The sequence below is a fragment of the Schistocerca nitens genome, chromosome 2, assembly GCF_023898315.1.
Source record: "Schistocerca nitens isolate TAMUIC-IGC-003100 chromosome 2, iqSchNite1.1, whole genome shotgun sequence".
NCBI lineage: Eukaryota > Metazoa > Arthropoda > Insecta > Orthoptera > Acrididae > Schistocerca > Schistocerca nitens.
The window spans coordinates 1,061,549,752-1,061,576,406 of NC_064615.1; the positions used below are offsets into that span (position 1 = coordinate 1,061,549,752).

Consider the following 26,655-nt stretch of genomic DNA (forward strand, 5'->3'; position numbering starts at 1 on the left):
GGACACACGTGACCACGGTCTCTGGCTGCTGAGATCAGACTGCGAACAGCACTGCATGATGAGAGAAGCAACTTGGCTGTGTGGGTACTTGCCATACTGTCAATATTCATATTTTCAAGCTTTCTTTAATGTTGTATTCAGATTAAACCAAACTATTATCCAGAAAGCATTGATAGCACTGTACCAGTTTTACTTTTTGTCCCTGTTATTTCCATCAATCATGTTTTACTATCTTCCCCCAGATCCTCTTTGATTTACCATGAATTGTTTTTGACAATCTTCAAATGTGATAACAGTGAGTGTAAATGACAGTAAGCGGTATGTGCGCTGCCCTAAGTTGGCAGTGCATCACCCAGAAGCTAATATTAAGTGTGTTATTAACTAGTTGTTGAATAATACAATCTGTCAGCATATTTATGTTACTTTAATTACAGATATGCTTGCTGCCACAAGTGTACTCCAGCAACAGGCTACAGAAATTAGAAATCAGCGTGTGAATTGGCAGTCATACCTACAGTGAGTTCAAGTAACATAAAATATTATCAATGCTAGTAATTTAATGGGTATCATCATGATGATGCATTTTTTTAGGATAACTAAGAATTCACAGTTAATATTATTGATATTAGTGAGAATGCCTGTTTCCTATTCTAAAGTACAAATTAATAAATATTCATAATGAAGTTTATTTTAAAAGGCACTGGATGGAAAACTTGATTTGATCTGGCAAAAATGTAGAAACGTGTACGGATTTTCAAATTTGTTATTCATTTTGAACTATATACACTGTGTTCATTGGTAGTAACTGGCACTCATCTCAGATGGTTATAATTAAAGTGCTGCTATTCACGGAGCTACAATGTGGACTGTAATTATCGTATAGCAGTGAAACTTAGTACATATGCTAATGCAATAATGCAGAATCGATAAGCATTGAAAAAAATAGTTCAAATTTTTGCCACCAGGTGCAAATCTGGTACAATACACTGTTCATATTATGATATGACATCCACACTGTCATATGACAAGCCGTTTTGTGAGTGAACAGTTTGGTTATTGAGAAGAGAGAGCATATGCTGTTAGTGAAACCGTTTTATATGAATGGCAGCAATTACAGTGCTGCATTAAGATAATGTCGCTAACTGAAAGGTCTGACAGGAGAAGCTCAAACTCATTAAATGGCTTGAAGATAATGAAATCCGAAAATATGGTGTGGCGCCAGGAAAAGGCGGGCGACCAATCCCAGAGGAAGTTATTGACGAGGTTGCTGTTGCTGTGGCTGACTATGTGATATGTGCCCTGGGTGCTCATGCAGTGTCGCAAGAATTGTCCGTCCCATGGTCAACATTATGGGAAGTTTCCCAGTTACATGCTACCAGTACAAGATGCAGACACTGTAGTAACTGAAACCTCAAGGTCTACAGCAATGCCCTGAATTTGCTCTTGAGTTTTTGGGATGGATCAGTGTTGATGACTTGTGACTGGACAATATTGTGTGGTGTGATAGGCACATTTTACACTACAAGGTGCAATGAATACATGGAAATGCTGAATTTGGGGTATTGTTAAACTGTATGTTATGCACGAAGTACCAGTGCACTCAATGTATGTGACTGTGTATGTGGATTCTCAAGTATCTTTATTCTCTGTCTGTTGTTCTTTGAAGAGAATACACCCAGAGGGCCTGTCAGGTGTACCGAGACATCTGCTTGTTCCCGAGACCACATCATACAGCATGTAATTCGTGCTTTGGAAGAGTGCAACTGTGTGGAAACCACTGTTTCCATGCGCGATAGGGCAACATCTCATGTCACTTGCACAGTGAAAGATCTGCTTAATACCACTTCATGTGAATGTGTTATCTCCAAAGGTTTTCCATATGCATGGCCTGCAAGATCACCCGATATTAATCCATGTGACTTTTGGCTCTGGATATATCTAAAACAATGCACTTACCAGGGATACATTAGATCTCTACTAATTCTGAAGGCCAGTATATAGGAATATGTTGCTCAGTTTCCACTGGAGCCGCTGTGAACAACTGCAGATCATTGTTTTACAGATGCAGCAACTTGTCGAGGTCTCCTGTGCTCATATTGAACAAATTGTGTGTGCGGTGGTTAATAATAAAATCAACATTATACATTTCTCACTTGTTTGAGGGACCGATGACCTAGCAGTCTGCTCCCCCCCCCCCCCCCCTTTCCGTTTTAAACCAACCAATCACTTGGACATTTCCTGTCCATGTCACATTCCTTATCCATTTCCATTACACATGGAAACATTTCTATATGTATTCCTTGGGTTCACTGTTCCATATTTGCAAGTTGTGCCCAAAACTGGAATTAAATAATTTCCAGTGTAAATTGGTTCTGCGTTAATGCATTGAAATATACAGAATGAGTCACTAACTATTGCCACTGAAAATAACTCCGAAAGTATGATAGGAGTTGAAAAGTTTATGGGGCAAAAGTTGCGTGGGACAACGGGGGCCATAATATGACATTGGTTTTTTGTTGCTAGGTGGGGTCGCTTCAGAGATATGAAGGTCAACTTTGTCTTTTTAAAATGGGATGCTATAGTTCGGTACTTATTTTCTGATAGTGGCTATCGAGACAAATCCAATGATGTGTAACAGTAGGGTCTTTGAAGATCACAAAGGTGGATGAACGTCCGTTTGCAGAAGGTGTTTGAAGTGACAACCATTGGTATCAATGCAGTGCTGCAATCTTCTTATCATGGATTGAGTGGTATTCCTTATCACATCGGCACTTATCGAAGCACTTGGTCTGACAATTCCCTCTCACATATCTTCAGGTGTAGTTGGAACATCTTTATAAACAATGTCTTTTTACAAAGCCCCACAAGAAAAAATCCAGAGGCGTCAATTCTGGTGAACGAACTGGCCACGACACCTCTCCTCAGCGTCCAAACCAATGATTTTGGAATTGTCTCTGCAATTCATTTCTAGCCATCAGCGAAAAATGTGCCGGACACCCATCGTGTTGATACCACATTCTGTTCCTTGTTTGTAAAGGAATTTCTTCCAATAACAGACCTAATAGTTATTGCAGGGTGGTGGTGTACTTTCTGCCATTAAGATTTCCTTCGATGAAATGGGGCCCTATAATTCTGTCCTCCATACATTCACCAACCACGGTTTTTAGTGTGCAACTTGCTGCAGTCAACGTGGATTTTCAGTTACCCAATAATGCATATTATGCAAATCATGAATGTAGTCTCGTAAGTAAATAAAATCAAATTAAGAAATGTGTTGTCCCACTGAATCTGAAGTTGAGCCCATCGGCAGAGTTCAATGCGACGCATACAATCCATACCAGTTAATTCTTGGAGGAGGCTGATATGGATATTTATCGCAATGCAGAGCATGAACAACATTACTCTGGCTCATGTCAGATTCCCTTGCAATTTGACACAAACACAAGGATCTCAAACCACAGTCGCAAGAGTACCCTTTTCCGTTTCCTCATTAGTAACTTTCTTTTGCCAGATGTATTTCTGATGCGTTAAAGATCCAGTTGTTCTCAATTTGTCATACACATATTTAAATGTAAGACGTGTAGGGTGGAGTACGTTGAGGATATCTTTCAGCATATAAGTCTCTAGCTCTCACTGAATTTCGTTAGGATTCTCTGTAAATGAGAAGCATATCAACTTGTTCTTCGCAGGAATACATCATTCACATTCGCTTGATTCAATGATACTAATCTTACCATACCTATTATTGTTGTATTGCGAAACCGTCGAGTGGTGTGTACATGTCAGTGGCATTTTAGATGGATACTCTGTATTCGGTAAATATATACGATATACGAGAAAGAATTGTCAGAGCATGTGCTTCGATAAGTGCCGAAGTGATAAGGAGTACCACTCAATCCATGATAAGGATATTGCAGCACTGCATTGATACCAATGGTCATCACTTTGAACACCTTCTGTAAATGAATGTTCATGCCACCTGTTCGGCCTTTGTTGACCTTCAGAGACCTTACTGTTACAAATCATTGGTTACATCTCGATAGCCGCTATCAGAAAAAAATACCAAACTACAGCATCCCATTTAAAAAACAAAATTGACCTTCGTATCTCTGACACGATCCCACCTAGCAACAAAAAACCAACATCATATTATGGCCCCTGTTGTCCCGTGCAATGTTTGTCCCACAAACTTTTCAACTACTAACATACTTTTGGAGCTATTCTTGGTGGTAATAGTTAGTGACTCCCCCTGTATACCAAGTTTTGCTGCCATATGGTGATCATAGTCCACAATGTAGCTGCACTTTTAATTATTACCAGCTGATATTTATTTGTCTTTCTGAAATATCCCTCAAAAAGTCTGTCACTCATTGCAGAATAAAATTCATCTGCCTCTATACTCTGTGAAGTACTGTTAAGTGCAAGGCACGGGGTATTTCCCTTTGTTCCAGTTGTTAGGACTTCTGCCAGTCTCTTTCAAGCATGGAGCACAGAAGGCTTGGTTACTTTAATGCCTCAATGACTGCTGCACCTAAATCTTGTCTTCATGATCTCTGTGGGAGCAAAATGTAGAATGCTATTGTATATTCCTAGACTCTTCTTTAGAGCTGCTTGTTGAAACTTTGTAAATAGCCTTTTTACCTCTGCCCTCAAATGTATGCTAGTTCCGTTTAGTCAGAATATCTGACACACTCTCTTCTGAATCAGGTGAATTTGTCACTCTTCATGCTTCCCTTCTTTCTATATGTTTGATCTCCCCAGTTCATCATATTTGATGTGTGTGACACAATTGTTTTGTATGCAGTCTCCTTTGTAAGCAGACTGCTTATTCCCTGTATCCTACCAATGAACCAAAGCCTGACACCTGATTTTTTTTCCTACTGAGCCCTTGTGATTGTTCTTTTTCATGCCCTTACAATTTGCTACACCCTGATATTTGTGTGAGTTGAATGATTTTAGACGTAGCTCATTGATATTGTAATTGTAGGCTATGATATTTATCAGTTTATGTGGCGCATAATTTTACATTCCTGCACAGGTAAAGCAAGTTGGTAATCTTTCCACAATACTGAAACCTTATGAAGAGCTGCCTTGTCATCTATGCAGCCGTTTTTTGAGACAGTGCTTCATTTTAGATAACAGAATAGTCTGCAAAAAGTCTACAGTTACTATTCATATTAATAGTGTGTGTCAGGCGATTAGTGTAAAGTGTAACAGAAGGGGCACTAACATGCTTCCTGATGCAATCCAGAAGTTTCCTCTACATCTGTGTGTGTCTCTCCATCCAAGATAACATGCTGTGTCCTCCATGCCAAGAAAGCTGCAACCTAGTCACAAATAATTATTATTATTTATTTATTTTGAAAACCCACATTTTTGTATTAACTGATTCTTCCATCAGTTCTTGCTAGAACAACATTATAATAAACAACAAATGACAAGCACACTCTTGCTACTGTGTAGGCTATAGAGTGGTGTGGCAACTGTTGTCATAGGAAAGCAGAAGAGGAGGGGAAACGATTAGGGAACAAATTAACACAGTAAACAGATTTACGTAACTTGTATTTCTCCAAGCGTACAAAGACTCATTACAAATAATGCTGCAAGAAATAAGTCCAGCTATTACAGTAGTAACAAGGATGAGTCCAGTGGTGTCAGAGCTGTGACTAGATGGAATCTGCATAGCATCACATAGCGAAGAAGCTCAAAGTGCGAGTGGACTGTGTGGCTGCCACCGACCGTCCTGTTTGTGGCAGCAGATGATGCTTGTGGTACAGAGCTGCAGGAGGTGTGGCTAAGCGGGCACACACTATTTGTCCACCAGATCCTGCACAACCCCTATCGGTATCTGATGGAAACTTGCACCCCTGTTGTCAACTTTATGATGCCTGTGGGGTGGTATCCTTACATGATACCACATCCCTCCAAACCACCTCACTCTTGTTGTGTAGCTTAAATGAGTGTACGGCAATGGGGGGACGGCTGGATGCAGGTGCAATGAGAAGAAAAAAGCTGAAGATGAGGCAGGGGCCCAAGGTGGCATGTGGGACAGCTGCTGGGAAGAGGTGCCCTTCCCCAGACGACAGTGGCTATTGAAACAGCAACAACCTTGAAAGGGTGTAGACTTCCATTGGCCCCAGGCCCAGCACTGATGGCATGCAGGTTACAGGAGCCAGATGCAGTGGGGGCTTGCCTGTCCGGTCAAAGTGGGTCCTGCTTGCTGGGGTGGGTGCAGCAACTGAAGCAAGATGCGGTGGTGCTGTCAATGTAACAACTCCTCCAGTGATGGTCCATTGCATATCTGGAGGCAATAGGAAGACAAGGATAGCAACAAGAGATTGATCCTGCATGTGGTATGCACAAAGTTTGACCATCTTCAGCTTCTCTATTGGATTGCAGGTGGAACAGTCCACTCATGATGTGCTTGATGCTAGAGGCAGTGCAAAACTGTCCAAACTCGTTGGCAGCAAATTGAGGTCTCTTGTTAGTTGCAATCACTTCAGGCAATCCCTGAAAGCAAAAGATCCACAACAGTGCCTGGACAGTGGAACAAACCATAACGGAGTGCATGGGAACCATGAAGGAAAATTTTTTGAAAGCTTCAACAATAATGAGCCAGTGTGTGTTCGAGAAGGGACCTGTGAATTCCTAGTGCAAACGTTGCCAAGGTGCTTGAGGTTTGGGCCTTTCAAAGAACTGCTAAGGTGGGGTTGACTTATGTTCAGCATAGGTTGGGCACTGAGAAGTCAACTGTTCAGTCTGCATATCCAGACCATGCCAAATGCAATGACATCACCTCAACTGCTTGGTGTGAATGACGCTCCAGCAACCTTGCTGTAGCAAACGAAGCACATCAGGCGGAGAGCATGGGGAATGACATCACTTGACTGGCCATTATCAATGCAAAGCAAAATGACACCTTGGTGAACTGCAAGGGCACGCCGATTTGCAAAATATTGGCAAACCACAGAGCTACAGATTTGTTTAGCTGAGCATGGCCAGTCGGTGCGGATGTACTGCAACAGAATCTGCAAATTGGTATTGGCTGCTGTAGCCTGGGAAATTTTCTGTTGATTAAGCAGAAAGTTATTCCAAACGCCTGTGTCTAGTGCATCAGTGTAGTAACAACAAGCGGCGGACGCATAGAATGCTGAATCTGGGCCAGCAGGGAGATGAGAAAGAGTATCTGTGTGGCATGCGTAGAAGTAGGCAGATACAGGATCTCGCAGTGGTAATTTGACAGAAGAAGAGCCTACCATTGCTGCTTCTGCACTGCGAGTTGGGACTTACTGGGAAGGGCTAAATGAAGATTGTGGAGGTTTATGACCAGTCAGCAAGTAAAATATTTTACCAAAAAGGTACTGGTGAAACTTAGTGACACCATAGACACATTGAGCTTTGTTCAACACCTTTGAAACTTCAGTCAGCCTGTCAACAGCACCAAATTTGTAGGACAAAATAGCACCAGTGCCATAGCAGGAAGCATCCACAGCCAAGGCTCCAGGTTTGACTGGATCAAAATGAACAAGGCATCAATTACTAAGTGAAGCATCTTTCAACCTCTGGAAAGCAGACTAACACTCTTGAAACCAAACAAAAGGAACATTTTTCCTGCACAACCGATGCTACGGAGCAGTTATTTGCATGATGCTTGGAATAAGCCGGATGTAATACATGAGCTTTTCCAACACAGACTGCAATTCCCACACATTGCTTAGGGCTGGTAGGTCACAGATAACAAGCAAATACGATTACAAAGGGTGAACACTCTGGCTTCTTTTGATATGTTCCAAGTACTCAAGTTTAGTCTGAAAAAACGCATTTGTCTTGTTACATTTGAGACCATTTGCAGACAACACTTGTAATGGAGTTTGGAGATTGCTGATGTGTTCATCAGCAGTGCGACCTGAGACACAATCTCATCTAAATAATTACAGCAAAAAGAACTTCTGCAGTCAACTGCTCCAGAAATCACTGGTATATTGTGTGTGAAGAAGCATTGCCAAATGGCAATCTCAAACACTGGAAGAGACTCAGACAAAGACTCATTGTGACTGCTCATCCAGAGGGATTTGCAAATAGGCATCACACAAATAAATTTTGGCAAAGTGATGACCAGCACCCAATTTAACCGTTAGTTCTTCCAGGTGCAGTAAGAGAGAAATGCAATGACTGTTTGAGGATTCAGTTTTCTTAAAATCGGTGCTCAACTAGAGTCTGCTGGGATGGTTTCCTTAGAATTACATGAGGGGCACCCACTGACAGGCAGTAATGGTTACCGCGACCCCATTGTCTTGGAAAACAGTAAGTTCCTGAGACACCTGTTCTTGAAGAGCTTGAGGGACGGGACGAGCTCTAACAGGATGTGGCTGTGCATTGTCCTTCATTGTGACATGGACAACAAAATTAGTAGCTTTACCTAAACCCTCAGAAAACAAATCCTGAAATTCTGCATGTAATTTAGGAACACTGTGCCAAGGATCAAAGGAAGAAACAGAAAGTACATTGTCCTGAATGCTTAACCTAGGCAAATGAAAAGTTTCTAGAGCAAAAATATTAGCACTGTCTCTGGAGGAAAGCACTGTGAATGTCACTGTCTCTGTGAAATTTCGGAAAGTTGCATGAAGGCCACAAGTGCCTAAGACCAGAATGTCTTGGCCGTTATATGCCATCAGCATATGGTGCAATGTGCAAAACTTAGGTTTGCCAAGCAGTTCAGAAGTGCTATGGTTGAGTAAAGTCACTGAAGCTCCAGTGTCAAGTTGTAAATGCATTGATTGTCCGGCAAGGGTAAGAGACACAAAAAGTTCGTTCTTTTCACATAGCACATCAGAAGAGTTGGGAGCCTTTCCAAAACAAGTATTGCACTGGTGTTTTGCACTAATGGCACTGTGGGGCTTGGAAAAACTACACACTATTTGTGACATATTTATGTGAAGGAGTAGCAGAAGTGTCTTACACTTCTGTAATCATGTAGACTGTGTACATGCCCCTGTTTACCACAAAAAAAGGGGGGGGGGGTGGCAAGTTGCTTCATGCGAGGGGTGAGATCAGCGATCATGTGCCGTAGTACAGCAAGGGTAGTACTTTCCACCTTGTATCAGACATGACGTGTTTACGTGTCACTGTGGCTGGTGCTGGATGGGTCGCTGTTTGCAAGATAGATGTGAGGCCTGTTTGTTGGAGCTGTGTACAGAATGAGCAGCCTGCGCTTTCACAGAAATCTTGATAGTTGAGAATCTACAGAATCCTTTGCAAGAAAGAAGCTGGGTATTTAAGAATCTGTTCCTGAATTCAAGAGCCAGCTGTGTTGTGTGTGATGGCATTACGAATCATTGCATCACTGTAGTATATGCCACAGTTGCATTTGAATCTACTGTCAGTAGTTTGTTTCTTGAACGATGATGGTTTGCTCATTTCAAGACACTGATGGGGACCTGCATTGTTACTGGTTACAAGCGACGGTTGCAGTAAGCACATACATGTGCTCTGTGCTTGAAGAAAGCATGTGTACTGCAAATTGTCTCTCACACATCCTTGTTCAGAATTTGTTACTTACTACCACCATCAGCCATGACAGATCACAACAAATGGAATATAAATTCAATAAATAACTTACTACAATCACTTTTAATGCTCACATTGGCTGCGTTGTTCACAGCAGAGAGTTGAGAAAACTACTGAATGCACATTGGCTCTTGGAGAATGCATGACTTAGATGTGCAGAACAAGCCTAAAGTCGACTGCCGTCATTTGTGATACCAACTGTAGTAAGGCCTTGCATTTCAGTCGCCCACTAACAATATATCTGTTCTTGTTGCTTGCAAAGCATAAAGAATTTGTAAAGGGCAGCTGCACTTGTACCCTGTTCTCATAATACTTCATATGCGCCTGCTGTAGGTCCTCGTATTGTACTAGTTCTGGGCGCAAAGTGGGGAAAAGTTTCACTCACAAGCAGTAAATAGTCAATCCCGCTGTGGCCAAGAAATAAAAATGTTTGTCATGATGCTGTGTGGTGCGTGCATTGAATAGTGGGAGGTACTCTGTCCAGTCTTCCCTCATCTTGTCAAACTCGTGAAAAGGTGGCACACATGCAGGCAGTGGTGCTGCCATTGTGCCCAGCGCCTTGTGTGAAGTCATCTGCACCATCATGAAGCGAGTAATCGAATCAAGCAGTTGTGCTATCTGTTGATTCTGAAACTGAGTAAACTGATTTAGGTCAACTGCAGGCAGTGCAGCAGGCAGTAGTGGCTTAGTAGCAGCCATATTAACTAGGCAGTGCACAAAACAACAAGACAAGTAAGCACAGATAAAGAAAAAATGGTGCAAAAGCAGCAATCATGGAATCTAGAACATACAGAACACTAACAAGGCAAACACTGGAGACATAAGACAAACAACTGAAAAAAAAAAAAAGATGACAGAACAGGATGAAGTAAATTAGACTTGATGACAGCCGCATGTAAGTACTAGTACTCATCACCAAGTATGTTGTGTGTGATTTCATACATAACGATAAGGAGAGGTGGGCTACATAGCATTGTGGCAATTGTCATAGGAAAGCTGGACAGGAGCAGAAATGATTAGTGGACAAGTTAACACAGTAACCAGAAAGTTTACTTAACTTGTATTCCTCCAGTCTTATGAAGACTCATTATCAATAAAGCACCAAAAAATAAGGCCAATTATTACAATAGCAACAAAGATGAGGCTTTCTGTACTAAAGCACAATCAATGTTGTCAGAGCCGTGACTAGGCGGCGTCTGCATAGTGTCATGTAGCGAAGAGGCTCCAAGTGCGTGTGGGCTGTGTGGCTGCTGCCGGCAGTCCTATATCATGGCGGCAGAGGGTGCTTGTGCTATGGAGCCACTGCAGGTGTGTCTCAATTGGCACGCAGCCCCGGTGCCTGACAGCAGTTTGCAATTTTGTTGCCAACTTTATGACACCCTTGGGGTGGCATCATCAATATGTGGTACCACACTGCTGTATTAATTTATTGCGTTAACTGGTTTTGGGCTTTCAAAATAAGATCCAATTACTAGCCAGCAGTGGGGTGTATGAATTACTTGTTCTGATGGTGATAGCTTTTATATTGGTCAATCAGGCAGATACATATTTACTAGGCTGTCAGAACATGAATGCAGCTGGAAATTACAGAATTCTGACTGCACATTTGCTAAGCATGTACTGAGCGAAGGCCACAACTACCAGCCAAAGATCCATGTTCTTCACTTAGCAAACAAGGCCAAAAACTCAATCTGCTGGAAGCTCTGGAAATCAGCAAACATCTAGCCCACAGTGCTGTTCTAATCTGAAATGATCAAACACAACTTAATACGTACCCTCTTCTTACCATTACTTCCCGTGCACACGCCGAGTGGGATGGTGCAGTGGTTAGCACAGTGGACTTGCATTCAGGAGGCCGACGGTTCAATCCCGCGTCCTGCCATCATGATTTAGGTTTTCCGTTGTTGTTGTTGTTGTTGTTGTTGTTGTGGTGGTCTTCAGTCCTGAGACTGGTTTGATGCAGCTCTCCATGCTACTCTATCCTGTGCAAGTTTCTTCATCTCCCAGTACCTACTGCAACCTACATCCTTCTGAATCTGCTTAGTGTATTGATCTCTTGGTCTCCCTCTACGATTTTTACCCTCCACGCTGCCCTCCAATGCTAAATTTGTGATCCCTTGATGCCTCAAAACATGTCCCACCAACCGATCCCTTCTTTTAGTCAAGTTGTGCCACAAACTTCTTTTCTCCCCAATCCTATTCAATACCTCCTCATTAGTTACGTGATCTACCCACCTTATCTTCAGCATTCTTCTGTAGCACCACATTTCGAAAGCTTCTATTCTCTTCTCGTCCAAACTGGTTATCGTCCATGTTTCACTTCCATACATGGCTACACTCCATACAAATACTTTCAGAAACGACTTCCTGACACTTAAATCTATACTAGATGTCAACAAATTTCTCTTCTTCAGAAGCGATTTCCTTGCCATTGCCAGTCTACATTTTATATCCTCTCTACTTCGACCATCATCGGTTATTTTACTCCCTAAATAGCAAAACTCCTTTACTACTTTAAGTGTCTCATTTCCTAATCTAATCCCCTCAGCATCACCCGATTTAATTTGACTACATTCCATTATCCTCGTTTTGCTTTTGTTGATGTTCATCTTATATCATCCTTCAAGACACTGTCCATTCCGTTCAACTGCTCTTCCAAGTCCTTTGCTGTCTCTGACAGAATGACAATGTCATCGGCAAACCTCAATGTTTTTACTTCTTCTCCATGAATTTTAATACCTACTCCGAATTTTTCTTTTGTTTCCTTTACTGCTTGCTCAATATACAGATTGAATAACATCGGGGAGAGGCTACAACCCTGTCTCACTCCTTTCCCAACCACTGCTTCCCTTTCATGCCCCTCGACTCCAATAACTGCCATCTGGTTTCTGTACAAATTGTAAATAGCCTTTCGCTCCTTGTATTTTACCCCTGCCACCTTCAGAATTTGAAAGAGAGTATTCCAGTTAACGTTGTCAAAAGCTTTCTCTAAGTCTACAAATGCTAGAAACGTAGGTTTGCCTTTTCTTAATCTTTCTTCTAAGATAAGTAGTAAGGTTAGTATTGCCTCACGTGTTCCAACATTTCTACGGAATCCAAACAGATCTTCCCCGAGGTCCGCTTCTACCAGTTTTTCCATTCGTCTGTAAAGAATTCGTGTTAGTATTTTGCAGCTGTGACTTATTAAACTGATAGTTCGGTAATTTTCACATCTGTCAACACCTGCTTTCTTTGGGATTGGAATTATTATATTCTTCTTGAAGTCTGTGGGGTATTTCGCCTGTCTCATACATCTTGCTCACTAGATGGTAGAGTTTTGTCATGACTGGCTCTCCCAAGGCCATCAATAGTTCTAATGGAATGTTGTCTACTCCCGGGGCCTTGTTTCGACTTAGGTCTTTCAGTGCTCTGTCAAACTCCTCACGCAGTATCTTATCTCCCATTTCATCTTCATCCACATCCTCTTCCATTTCCATAATATTGTCCTCAAGTACATCGCCCTTGTATAAACCCTCTATATACTCCTTCCACCTTTCTGCCTTCCCTTTTTTGCTTAGAACTGGGTTGCCATCTGAGCTCTTGATATTCATACAAGTGGTTCTCTTCTCTCCAAAGGTCTCTTTAATTTTCCTGTAGGCAGTATCTATCTTACCCCTAGTGAGACAAGCCTCTACATCCTTACATTTGTCCTCTAGCCATCCCTGCTTAGCCATTTTGCACTTCCTGTCGATATCATTTTTGAGACGTTTGTATTCCTTTTTGCCTGCTTCATTTACTGCATTTTTATATTTTCTCCTTTCATCAATTAAATTCAATATTTCTTCTGTTACCCAAGGATTTCTATTAGCCCTCGTATTTTTACCTACTTGATCCTCTGCTGCCTTCACTACTTCATCCCTCAGAGCTACCCATTCTTCTTCTACTGTATTTCTTTCCCCCATTCCTGTCAATTGTTCCCTTATGCTCTCCCTCAAACTCTCTACAACCTCTGGTTCTTTCAGTTTATCCAGGTCCCATCTCCTTAAATTCCCACCTTTTTGCAGTTTCTTCAGTTTCAATCTGCAGTTCATAACCAATAGATTGTGGTCAGAATCCACATCTGCCCCTGGAAATGTCTTACAATTTAAAACCTGGTTCCTAAATCTCTGTCTTACCATTATATAATCTATCTGATACCTTTTAGTATCTCCAGGATTCTTCCAGGTATACAACCTTCTTTTATGAGTCTTGAACCAAGTGTTAGCTATGATTAAGTTATGCTCTGTGCAAAATTCTACCAGGCGGCTTCCTCTTTCATTTCTTTTCCCCAATCCATATTCACCTACTATGTTTCCTTCTCTCCCTTTTCCTACTGACGAATTCCAGTCACCCATGACTATTAAATTTTCGTCTCCCTTCACTACCTGAATAATTTCTTTTATCTCGTCATACATTTCATCAATTTCTTCATCATCTGCAGAGCTAGTTGGCATATAAACTTGTACTACTGTAGTAGGCATGGGCTTTGTGTCTATCTTGGCCACAATAATGCGTTCACTATGCTGTTTGTAGTAGCTAACCCGCACTCCTATTTTTTTACTCATTATTAAACCTACTCCTGCATTACCCCTATTTGATTTTGTATTTATAACCCTGTAATCACCTGACCAAAAGTCTTGTTCCTCCTGCCACCGAACTTCACTAATTCCCACTATGTCTAACTTTAACCTATCCATTTCCCTTTTTAAATTTTCTAACCTACCTGCCCGATTAAGGGATCTGACATTCCATGCTCCGATCCGTAGAATGCCAGTTTTCTTTCTCCTGATAACGATTTCTCTAAATCGCTCCAGGCAAATGCCAGGATGGTTCCTTTGAAAGGGCGTGGCCGACTTCCTTCCCCCATCCTTCCCTAAACTGATGAGACCAATGACTTCGCTGTCTGGTCTCCTCCTCCACAACAACCCAACCCCAACTTCCCACACAGTTTGTCCCTTCATATTCCTCCATTTTCCTGTCTTTATTGATTTAATATTGAGACTACTCCCACACAGTTTGTCCCTTCATATTCCTCCATTTTCCTGTCTTTATTGATTTAATATATTGAGACTGCCTATGTACTCCATATATTCTGTAGTTACAATTGTTACTTCTTTCTTTTAATTAGTTTCTGCATCATTTCGCATGTTTAATACCTCTTGACTCTGTCTCACGAAGTACTAATTTTATTTCATTTGATTTGTTTATTTAATGGAAACTGTTACACGGGCACTGTTTTTGAGTATAGTAGTAATTTATTTTCTTTTGCTCCCTTTATATTTATCTACTGTTTAACTTTTTACCTTTTAAAATAAATTACACTACACTGTCAAAGATGTCATTTATTTTGTGTTTGTGGCTCAATCTAGATGTGTAACATTTTTTTTCCAATGTTGTTTACTACTTTGGCGTCAATAGTCAGATAAAGTCCAGAGATGGCATTGTAAGCCAGAAACGGGTTGATGCAATAAATTAATCCCGTAGAAGATAAGCAATATAGTGCTTTTCATTTATCATACTTTTTTACTTTTGTTATAAGCATTGCTGTGATATTGAGTCCAATGCTTTTCTTGGAACTTTTCTATGTATATGGGGTGAAACTGTCTAAGTCTAAATACTAGTCAGGTATGTATTACATGGATTGTTTATCAGTATTTCAAGTGGAGAATATTGTTTGGTTTTTAAAAAATTAATAGTTTTATTAGGGTTAATGTAACAACATGGATGCTTATCAAGAATTGTATTTTCTGTGAGTGAGCTTGGTAAATTATGTAGCCCTTATTCAGTCAAGTATTAGTGAAGGAGACAGCATCTGGTCACAAATCCTTTATTTCACAGCCTTAATAGGTTTGAGAAATAATGTTTGATTTCAGATGTGGCTATATTTACACTTCTTACGTGGTGAATGTCTTTGGTGACAGCTATCTAATGACATATTTTCCCTCCTATTAACCAGCAAAATGCATCACACCTGGGTTGCCGCCATTTTAAACAGACACCTTGAGAAATTACACATGAGTATCAGCATTATTGCTCAACACTTATAAAAACAGCAGAATTTCTGTAAAATGAATCAGACAGTTATAAGGAACAATAACATGTAACTGAGTGCATTCTTTAAATTATGAGATGTTTGTAAATTTGTAGGGAATGGTTGTCAGAGTGCAGGAATTAAAATGGTTTTATGCAGTTTTAACAAGATCACATACAACTTTTTCTCATCTTTTGACAAGTGTCTGAAGAATATGGAATTAGCTATCAGCATGAAGTAAAATATGAATGTTGTAATAAACAGTGCTATAGTCATGTAACAGATGCACAGAATTTTGGGAAGATCTTGTACTTAACATTCAGCTAGGAGTCTTTATGTACTAAAATGGAAAACTGTTGGAAATTTATAAAGCTTTCTGAGTGACATAGAATGAGAAGAGGTTTATACCTCAAATTGTGATGTATTGCAGTCCATTTGCTTATAATAAATCATGTAACATACCTTTGTCTGGAATTCTGCTTTACATACTGACATGCATGGTTTAATGCTAAATTAGGAGATCATCAGAAATGAGTAGAATGTTAAAACAAGGAAAAGCAGTACTCCCGCCTGATACAGTTAAACCTGTTAGTCTCTCTGCCCATAGTATTGTAAGATCCAGTTGACATATACAAGGCAGCAGAATACATTATTATATATATCTTGCAAATAATTTTATTTATTAGTCATTCATCTTTTTGTCACATATTGAGCTGTTGCACATCACATTATAGCTTGATCAAATGAAGCTGGAGGTCAAACACACATTATCTTGAAGATACCCAGGGTGTTTTTGTTAATTATTGTCATGTAGTGTTATATTTATGTATATCACTATTTCTTTTGAATAGCAGTGGATTATTTACAACATAATTCATGAGGGAGTAAATACACTTTGAAACAATAGTCAGAATGCCTCCTTAAGCAGATGTCTACAAGGTGATCATGGGTAAGCACCACATATTACTCTTATAGTGTGTTTGAGCAATGAAGACTTTCTTAAAGATGAGTTACTCCGCAACATTATTATTATTCCATGTGGCATTGAGTGTGTTATTTCTCTAGAGAGGAGAATAATAGAAATTGGTAAATGTAATTTTCATAAGCACTAGAGTGTTAGCAACAGGGATGGAGACTGAAATATCAAAGAATGGTCTTTGTAATATCTGCTAAGACACTCAGAACATATACAGGTAAACCTCAGTTCATTCCATGAAAATACCATGTTCAGTGGAATTGTGTAAAATGGAAGAAATTTTATATATTAAATCCTGGATTTGGTACTCTTCTAAAATTATGTCACACAGTATGTCAACTAAAAACAACCAGTATTTTTTTCCTGCAACTAAATTAAATACAGAAGAAAGTAAAAACATCAAATGTAATTGATGAAACAAACACTCGGCATGTACAATATAATAACCTTATGAAGTTCTTGTATTTCAAATTTTGAAATTTAAATAGCTTCTAGTCTTCAGAAGATTTTTGTGATGCTGTGTTCAACACATTTTCTGTGATTATTTTCAGAGTAGACTCAGCAGTTGCAGTTGATGTGGTTCACTCTTAAAGTATAAAATCATTCTCAAACAAATTATTAGATATATGATCTCAAACTTTCCAAGATTATATGCTGCTTCCATGATGCTCAGTTGTACTGCCAAATTCGATTATCGAAACACCACAATATTTTGGCAGACAGCTCTCCTGGCATCATCAGATGATGATGATTGAGCACCACTTGATGATGGCATAATGCTTTTCTGGTGAAATATTGTTGACTTTCAACAATAGGATTTGGCAGTACACCCAAGAACCATGGAAACAAAATAATAGATTATTGACCATTGATTTTTCTTCAATTTCAGCTCATGCAAGTTCTTGTGGTGTTTTAAGAACATGTTCAACCTCAATTTACACTTAATTTCTCTCCTCTTCTGGATCACTGTCTTCAAAAACTGCCATGCAGTACTACCATTTTGAAGACATTTGCCATCGCCTTAGTTGTCATCTTTCATATGGGTTGAACTTCCTTGACCTCAGTTTCTTCCTTCTTATTGCTCTCCACGATAGCCATCAAATCTTGATTGTTCAGAACTGCAAAATGAGAGTGTAGAACCTACACTATCATCATCATCATCATCATCATCATCATAATACTCACTGTTGTCATACTCACTGTCTCTTCAGCTGAACTGGCAATGTCTGTTTCCAGTTTTTTTACTCTGATGCAGAATCAGCAAGTTTTCTCAATATGTCTTTCGCACATCATTCCAAGTATTTTTAGTTGTGCAACTTCCACGTTAATGTTTAACTTTGGCCACAATTGCTTTATTGGAAGCTCATGATTGTAGTCTTCGACACGCTTTTAAAAAATGTAGACAGATAATATGCCTTAAATGTATCAACATCCTCTGGCTCATGGTATGCAATATGGAGATCATGGAGGCATAATCAGCATGTATTTTCATTTGAATCAGTGATGGAAGGTGGATGATGACACACATTGTCTTCTAGAACTTTTAATACATTGCATATGTGGGACATGTGATATTTATCAACAGTAAATCTACTCATGGATCTCCTGATCTCATAATAATGCTTTTGCAATCACAGAAATTTGGAGCAAGCAAAATAAGCAGGAAATGAAGCATGCTTGGTATTAGAACATGATAAACGAATCAAAATACCAAGATAGTTCCTTTGAAAAATATGTGGCCTGTTGCTGTGTCCATCCTTGGCCTGTCTGAGCTTGTGTTAGTCTTTAATGACCTCATGGATTGGGCTTGCAACAGGAATACTTCATTTGTGTACTTGTCATTGAGAGAACTCATAACAACATCTGAATTGGGCTTTGGCATTAAAAACCTTCAGCATACAAGTGCTCTTATGATATCTTGCTCTCATACAGGGCATACTTTTTATAGATTGTGGATGTGTATAGCTTTCTCCCATGATCTCTTTTAAGTGATGAACATAAAAATATTATGTATCTCCATCTATACTCTGCAGACCACCATGAGGTGCATGGCAGAGGCTATGGCCCATTGTACCTGTTATTAGGGTTTCTTCCTGTTCCATTCACATATGCGGTCACAGTATATTCCTAGAGTCCTCATTTAAAGCCAGTTCTTGAAACTTTGTTAACAGACTTTCTCAGGATAGTTTACGGCTATCTTAAAGAGTCTTCCAGTTCAGTTCCTTCAGTATCTTTGTGACACTCTCGCAAGGATTAAATAAACCTGTGACAATTCATGCTGCCCTTCTTTGTATACATTTAATATCCCATGTTAGGCCTATGTGGTATGGGTCCCACACACTTGAGCAGTATTCTAGAACTGGTTGCACAAGTGATTTGTAAGCAATCTCCTTTGTAGATTGATTACACTTCGCTGGTATTGTACCAATAAACTGAAATCTACTACCTGCTTTACCCACGACTGAACCTATGTGATCATTCCGTTTCATACACCTACAAAGTGTTACACTTACGTATTTATATGAGATGGCCAATTTCAACAGTGACTTATTGACATTATAGTCATAGGATAATACATTTTTTCATTTTATGGGGGTCACAATTTGACATTTCTGAACATTGAGAGCAAGTTGCCAATCTCGGCACCACTTCGAAATCTTATCGAGATCTGACTGAATATTTAAGCAGCTTCTTTCAGATAGTACTTCATTATAGATAACTGCGGGCGCTGATGTGACCTTGCAGTTGAGTGCCCTACAAGCCAAACATCATCATCGTCATCATCATCATCAGCATCATCATCATCATTATTATAGATAAGTGCATCATCTGCAGAAAGCCTGATTTTACTGTTAATAGTTTCCTCAAGGTTATTAATATACAACATGAACAGCAAGGGTCCCAACACACTTCCCTGGGGCATGCCAAGAGTTATTTCTACATCTGACGATGACTCTCCATCCAAAATAACATGTTGCTTCCTCCCTACCAAAAGGTCCTCAATCCAGTCATAAATTTCCCTTGGTACCCCATATGATCGTACTTTTGGCAATAAGTACAGGTGTGGTACTGAGTCAAATGTTTTTCTGATATCAAGAAATACATCATCTGCCAGATTGCCGTGTGTCATGTGAGAAAAATGTGAGTTGGGTTTCATATGTTCAGTGTTTTTGAAATCCATGCTGGTTAGCATTGAGGAGGTCGTTCTGTTCAAGATCCCTCATTACGTTTCAGCTCAGGATATGTTCTAAAATTCTACAAGAAATTGATGTCAAGGATACTGGACAGTAGTTTCATGAATCAGTTCTACTACCCTTCTTGTTGACGGGTGTGACCTGTGCCTTTTTCCAAGAACTGGACACAGTGTTTTGTTTGAGGGATCTATAATAGATTATAGTTAGAAGAGGGGCTATATCAACTGCAAATTCAGTATAGAATCTGACAAGGATTCCATCGGGGCCTGGAGCTTGGTTCAATTTTGATGATTTCAGCTGTTTCTCAACACAACTGACACTAATACTTATTTTATTCATCTTTTCAGTGGTATGAGGATTAAATTGGGGCAGTTCTCCTGGGTTTCCCTTCATAAAGGAACATTTGAAAACAGAGTTAAGCATTTCAGCTTTTACTTTGCTACTCTCAATTTCTGTCTCATTCATTAGGGACTGGGCACTAACTTTGGTGCCCATAACAGTCATTACATAGGACCAGAATTTCTTTTGGTTCTGTGAAATGTCACTTGACAATATTATGCCATGGTAGTCATTGAAGGTATCACACATTGCTTCCTTGACAGCCAAATGTGTTTCATTCAGAATTTCTCTGTCTATAGCCCTACACCTCGTTTTACATCTATTATTCAGTAATCTCTCTTTAGAAGCTTCCTTACAGTGACTGTATACCATGGACATTCCCTCCCATTATGAACTATTCTAGTGTGTACATATCTATCCGGTGCATGGTCAACTATTCTTTTAAACTTGAATCAGAGTTTTTCAACATACTCCTGCCCTGTTCTGAAAGTTTAAAGTTCCTCATTGAGGTATGACACTACTAAATTTTTTATCTAGTTTACTGAACATATATATCTTTCTGCTTATTTTAGTTGTCCTTTGTACTTTGGTAAGCATTGTTGCCACAATGCTGTAATGGTCACTGATATCAGTTTTGATATGGACATCCTTAAAGAGGTTAGGTCATTTTGTTGCCATTAGATCCAATATATTTCCATCATGAGTGGGGTTCCTAACTATCTGTTCTATGTGGTTTTCAGAGAAGGCATTTAGTAAAGGTTCTCAGGATGTCATGTCATGCCCACCACTAACAGAACTGTAATTTTCCCAATTAATTGTCATGTTATTGCAATGTATGATACCGCCTTTCATTTTTGCTGTTAAAAAGAGCACTCTCAACTGGTATAATGCAAATGTGTGGATTTTCCCCAAATCAGTATTGTGAATTGTATTCTGTTAGATGCACAACCAAGTTGAGGAAAAAAAGCTTAATATTAAGCTGAATGAAATCTACCAACATGCACATTGCCTCAGTGTATGTCTGTTTGCCTTGTCATAGTATGACCAAAATTATAAGACAATATTCGAATCCTAAAAACAAAAAAAACACCAGCGCCTTTGCTTTCTGCAAATCCATTAGTGATCTCACATTAAATACTTGTTTGGGTTATTCAGGCTCTGTAATGGTCAATTAACACATTTAATGTCATTTAAGTGAGTTATGTTTCCATGGAAATATTATTTTTCCACACATTATTGTTTTATAAGGGTACTATTTTTTGTTGTTTCTAGATCGCAAATGATTTCTCAAGAGGACTATAGTTTTATAGTGGCATTTGATAATGCTGATGCTCAGGCTCGTGAGAAGCTACTGAAAGACAATAGGAATCAGGCTGCCAAGACATTTTTGAACCTCCTGGGGCATGTGTCAAAAGATCAGACAATTCAGTATATTTTAATAATGATTGATGACATGTTGCAGGTATGTGAACAAATTTCATGTAATCAGCAATTACCACATAAGCCACCAACAAGAATGAGGAAATGCAATTAATGTATTTTGTTTATGCAGGAAGATCGAAAACGTGTTGAAATATTCCATGAGCATTGTGCCAAAAAGAAGGAATCAGTTTGGGGGCCTTTCCTGAATCTTCTCAACAGACCTGATGGTTTCATAGTAAATATGACATCAAGAATTATAGCAAAGATTGCTTGCTGGAGCCAAGACTTAATGGACAAGTCTGACTTGCAGTTCTACCTTGCATGGTTGAAGGACCAGCTAAAACAGAATGTAGGTATTCTTTAGTTTATGGATCTGTACTTCTACTCTCTTCACTGTTAGTGTTTCTTATGTTACTTTTTTATTTCACAACAGTTATAGAAATTTGATTTGATTCCATTTAAGTTTTTTGTAATCAGATTTCACTGTAGGTATATTGTAGTATGGTGTACTGGAAAAGGGGTTGGGGGTTTAGCTTGAGGGGAAAGTGGAGCTCAGATGCAAGCTACAGTTAAAGATAAAAACCAAATGTTGCAAACTGCCAATGTCAAACAAAGTTCATTCCACTACACTCAGCTGTAGCTAAGTTGTCTAAAAACTGCAGAAAAATTGAATAGATATTTTTTTTATATACAATGAAAACATACATCTCCCAATATCATTAAGGTGCAAACCAACAAGTAGATCTGGCAAGAATTTACTAGTCCTGCTTGAAATTTCTCCTACACTGATAAAAATAATAAGCTGAAGTTAAATATTGTTCATAAAATTGCATTGAAATACGTAGATTTGAGAGAGAATATCGCTTGGGACATCAAAATCACTATACAGGTGATAGCCGAAGTATTAAACCATATGAAGATTTTAAGATATTTTGGATGAGAACAGTAAATTGTGTTATTACTCTTAAAAGTTGTGTGAACTTCATCCTCCTTTTCATGACTTCAAATTAAGAATCTAATTCAGTATTTAAAATGTGAATGCACTGTTTCAATGCTCAAATTTAAGTGACTTTGTAATGCAATGAAATAATAAAACTGTAATATGTTTTTGTGTTCATTTATGTTACTTGTGGCTACATATTAACAACCCAAATTAGTTTTTTTGTCTTGTTTTGATTCTGATTCTGACATTGAAAATTTATTTTTTGTTCAGAATTATTAATCTCAAAATTAAATTGTTTTGACAACTTTAATGAAATACTTTCTTATGTCAGCCTGTAGTTCAGTGGAAAAGTGTGTGATATTTACTCCTTTTGTATAGTGCTGCTTTTTGTGCATTGTTCAGATGGATACTAACAAATTACATTTAATATGAAACAAATGTTGTTACTGTTTTCTTTCCTCATCGCTTTGCACCTGAAAATAGTGCTTTTTAGTCGGTTTGTTTCTACAGTTATAGAGTCTGTGGCTATGGATTAAAGAAATACTATGTTTGATATAGTATTTCTGCAATTCTTTCTTGTTCTACACTCTCTGTATGTGGACATCAACTAAAACATGATGGTGGTATTTCCTGTCAAGTCTAATTCTGCTTCAGCAGTTTAAAATTATTTTGGTATGATGGCTTGTGCAAACTTATCTGGTCTTTCATCGTTCTTCGTTCTCTCTCAACTAACAGCTGGCATTAGCTGGGCTCTTAGTCAACTGTCTGCTTCAGAAAATCCGTACACTAATAACTGGCATGAAGAATTTGAGCTTGACTGCAGTTATATTTTTGTAGAGTGAAGCGCTAAAGGATGCGACTTTGCATGCGACACCTGCAGCAGAGGAATCTTCATCTGGCACTGCTCCTGTTTCGACAGCTGAGCATCATGAGGAAATTCGGGTTTGTTTTGTTCATTTCAGCTGCAGGCTTCAGACACACAATCAGTAACAACTTCTGCCTGTTGCACTGATCAGGTCTTCTGTATGTAAACTTGAAACAACTCACATTTTTATTTCATACAAAAATGCAGAAATCATATAAAGTAATACATATAAAAACCATATTATTTGCATGATCTTATTAACAGATAGTGAAACATATCAGAATCATTGGTATGGATGTACCATGTATTATTATGTTCAGCAAGTAAATTGGGTAAACTTTAATTATTAAACGATGCAGCTAATAGGTTTTGATTTTCTATACAAGATGAAAATTTACATAAGGTCTAAGATTTTGATACCATTGACATAGTAGTATTTACAGTAATATGTAATGGCCACTGTCATCATTTAAAGTTAAACAATATATTTTTATCAAAAAATGATAAAATTAGCCATACAGAGACCAGATTCAAGAGAGAACCACACACAAGAAAGAATCTACAAAATGCATATAGTGAGCGACATGATTTTTCTTTTATTGGTTTGGCCTACACATGAAATAACATATGTATTCTTTCTTTTCTCCTCTCTGTCTTTCCAGTTATTTTTCAATCTTTCTATGTTTTTCTCTTCTTTCTTCTGTCCATATTGCACCTGTCTTTTCTTTTGTTTTCTCCTGGAAACCCTTGAAACCTTTGACTTTTGCTCTGAATCTTTCTCCTATTCCTTCCTCCATTATTTCCATTTCCCTCAGGTCTGCTTTCACTTTTTTTTAATCCACATCATTGATGTTTTGGGGTTTCTGTCAAAGCAGTTAAAAATTCTTGTTTCCTGATTTTTATTTATTTATTTTCATTTTTTACACTGATATTGTTCTTTGTTTTTCTCTCCTGCCTGTGTGTTCTGTTCTTTCTTGAATTTGAGTTTTAAATGGCTAATGTTATCCATTACTGTATCACCTTAGCATATTTTATTGTAAATCTTGAGTCCCAAACCTTCAACATCATTAGTTTCCCGTTTTTTCTCCTTATTGCACCAAAATAGTAACTTCATTCATTATACTTGGCTTTATAAGGTGTTAAAGTTTATGATAATTCAGAAAATGAAATATTTTTATATAAAAACTTTTTTTGTAGAACAATGAGTATATGCAGTCAGTTGCTCGCTGTCTGCAAATGATGTTACGTATTGATGAGTACAGATTTGCATTTGTGTCTGTGGATGGCATTTCTACTCTTATTGATGTGCTCCAAGGAAGAGTAAACTTTCAAGTCCAGTACCAACTCATCTTTTGTCTATGGGTACTTACTTTCAATCCACTACTTGCTGAAAAAATGAATAAGTAAGTTACTCTCTTGACTTTTCTCATTACATGGAAAATTTTCAGAAACATTTTTAATTATGTCTTTCTAATTGTTTTTACAGATTCAATGTAATTCCTATTTTGGCTGATATACTGAGTGACTCAGTAAAGGAAAAAGTCACAAGAATTATACTGGCTGTATTCAGGGTAAGGATGTTATGTATCGTGGCTATGTATTACCATACTCATAACGTTTACAGATTATGAACTCATAAACATTTACAAGATTACAAACTTGTGACCAACTGTGAAGGCAAGCTATGGCATATGACGTGGGTCATCAAAATCCAAGACCAAAGAAAGCAAATTATTTAATGACAAAACACAGCTGTGTTTCAGCCCAAAATCTGAAGCTGATTCTTGCCTGTTTAGGCAGTGCTCTTAAGTAAGTGAGCCCTTGAGATACATATTGAAGGCCTGACTTAAAACTTTAGTGTGTTTGCACCTCTCTCCTCCTCCTTCTCTTTTCTGGAAACTATTTGTTTCTCGTACGATGCGCTCATCTGGCTCGGTGGCTTAGGTTGCGTTCACAGTGGCACTGGTGTCGGTGGATTCCACCAACAACCAACATTGGCTTAAGACAGCTGCTCTTTTCAAATCAGTAGGCCACTATGTGTGTGGTCAAAGTGCAGCTGATCTCATTACATGAATTTACAGATTTCAGACAACGGTCAGTGAAATTCATATCAGTTTATTTTCTATGCTCATATGGGCCAGCACAACATGAAACATGGACTATGAGAAAGGACTTTGTGGCATCACATTTGGGATACAGTTTGGAATCTGTGGACTGAAACTGCTTGTTTATTGTAAGCCACAAGTAGGCAAAATCTTCATTGAAAATTTTAGGTGGAAATTATAACCTCAAGAAATAATGCGTTCAAGTGTGAAGGATGGCGTATCTTAATGTAGATATTACTGTAGTGGATGTTTCTTGGGTTGTGGTATGTTGACATTAGCTGTCTTCAAATTATTTTTAGTCCTTATTGGCATTTTTATACCAGTAAGGTGGAGATTCTGTTACATGAAGTACTTTGCAAATGCAGTATATGTATTTCCATTGTCCAGTGCTTTAGACGTCGATGGTACCGGTCGGTACCTTATTCTAAACTTTGTTTGTCCTTCACATGTATGCTGAATGATAGTCATTGAAGGTTAATTTATGTATGACTGCACAACTTCAAATAAATTTAGCAACACAAGAGTGCATGTAATCTTGCTTTTCAAGGTGACCAAAAATCATTTCGAGAATGTAAAGCCAAAGAAGCATACATGGAAAACTTCAAATTAACAAAAACTAATTTTGAGCAAAAGTGTGATTTGAGCACTATTAAAAAAAAATCCACTACTCACATTATAAATGCAGTTCTGGCTCAAGTAAAACTAGAAGTGATATTTAGATATTTGACATCTGACAATTACATCTTTTCAATATTTAAGGCCTATACCACATTTTGAAAAAGTACAATATCAGAGTTTTGTATGATGTGTTGAATGCTGTTTAAGTTAGTTTAAAGATTAATATAAGAGATTATATTTCCATTGTTTTACCTCAAATAATACAAAATATTAAATTTATTCTGTACCGAATTTTGGAGCTATGCTTCTTGCAGATGCACTAAAAGACACTGCAAAGCAGTTGATTTCCTCTATTAAAAGCTTCATCTACATCTACATCCATACTCCACAAGCCACCTGACGGTGTGTGGCGGAGGGTACCCTGAGTACCTCTATTGGTTCTCCCTTCTATTCCAGTATCGTATTGTTCGTGGAAAAAAGGATTGTCGGTATGCTTCTGTGTGGGCTCTAATCTCTCTGATTTTATCCTCATGGTCTCTTTGTGAGATATACGTAGGATGGAGCAATATACTGCTTG

At 38.6% G+C, this 26,655-nt stretch overlaps 1 protein-coding gene across 3 annotated transcripts in view; it reads left to right on the forward strand.

Moving 5' to 3' along the window:
- The window catches only part of LOC126237426 (V-type proton ATPase subunit H), a 169,991-nt gene that overhangs the window by 111,342 nt on the left and 31,994 nt on the right, over positions 1-26,655 (forward strand). For 2 of the 3 annotated variants that reach the window (XM_049947535.1, XM_049947536.1), the window contains exons 3-8: positions 435-516; positions 21,398-21,587; positions 21,678-21,896; positions 23,328-23,432; positions 24,553-24,758; positions 24,842-24,926. In XM_049947535.1, the coding sequence (XP_049803492.1) occupies positions 435-516; positions 21,398-21,587; positions 21,678-21,896; positions 23,328-23,432; positions 24,553-24,758; positions 24,842-24,926 (887 nt within the window). The remainder of the gene's footprint in view (positions 1-434; positions 517-21,397; positions 21,588-21,677; positions 21,897-23,327; positions 23,433-24,552; positions 24,759-24,841; positions 24,927-26,655) is intronic. The other variant, XM_049947537.1, reaches the window with a different exon arrangement.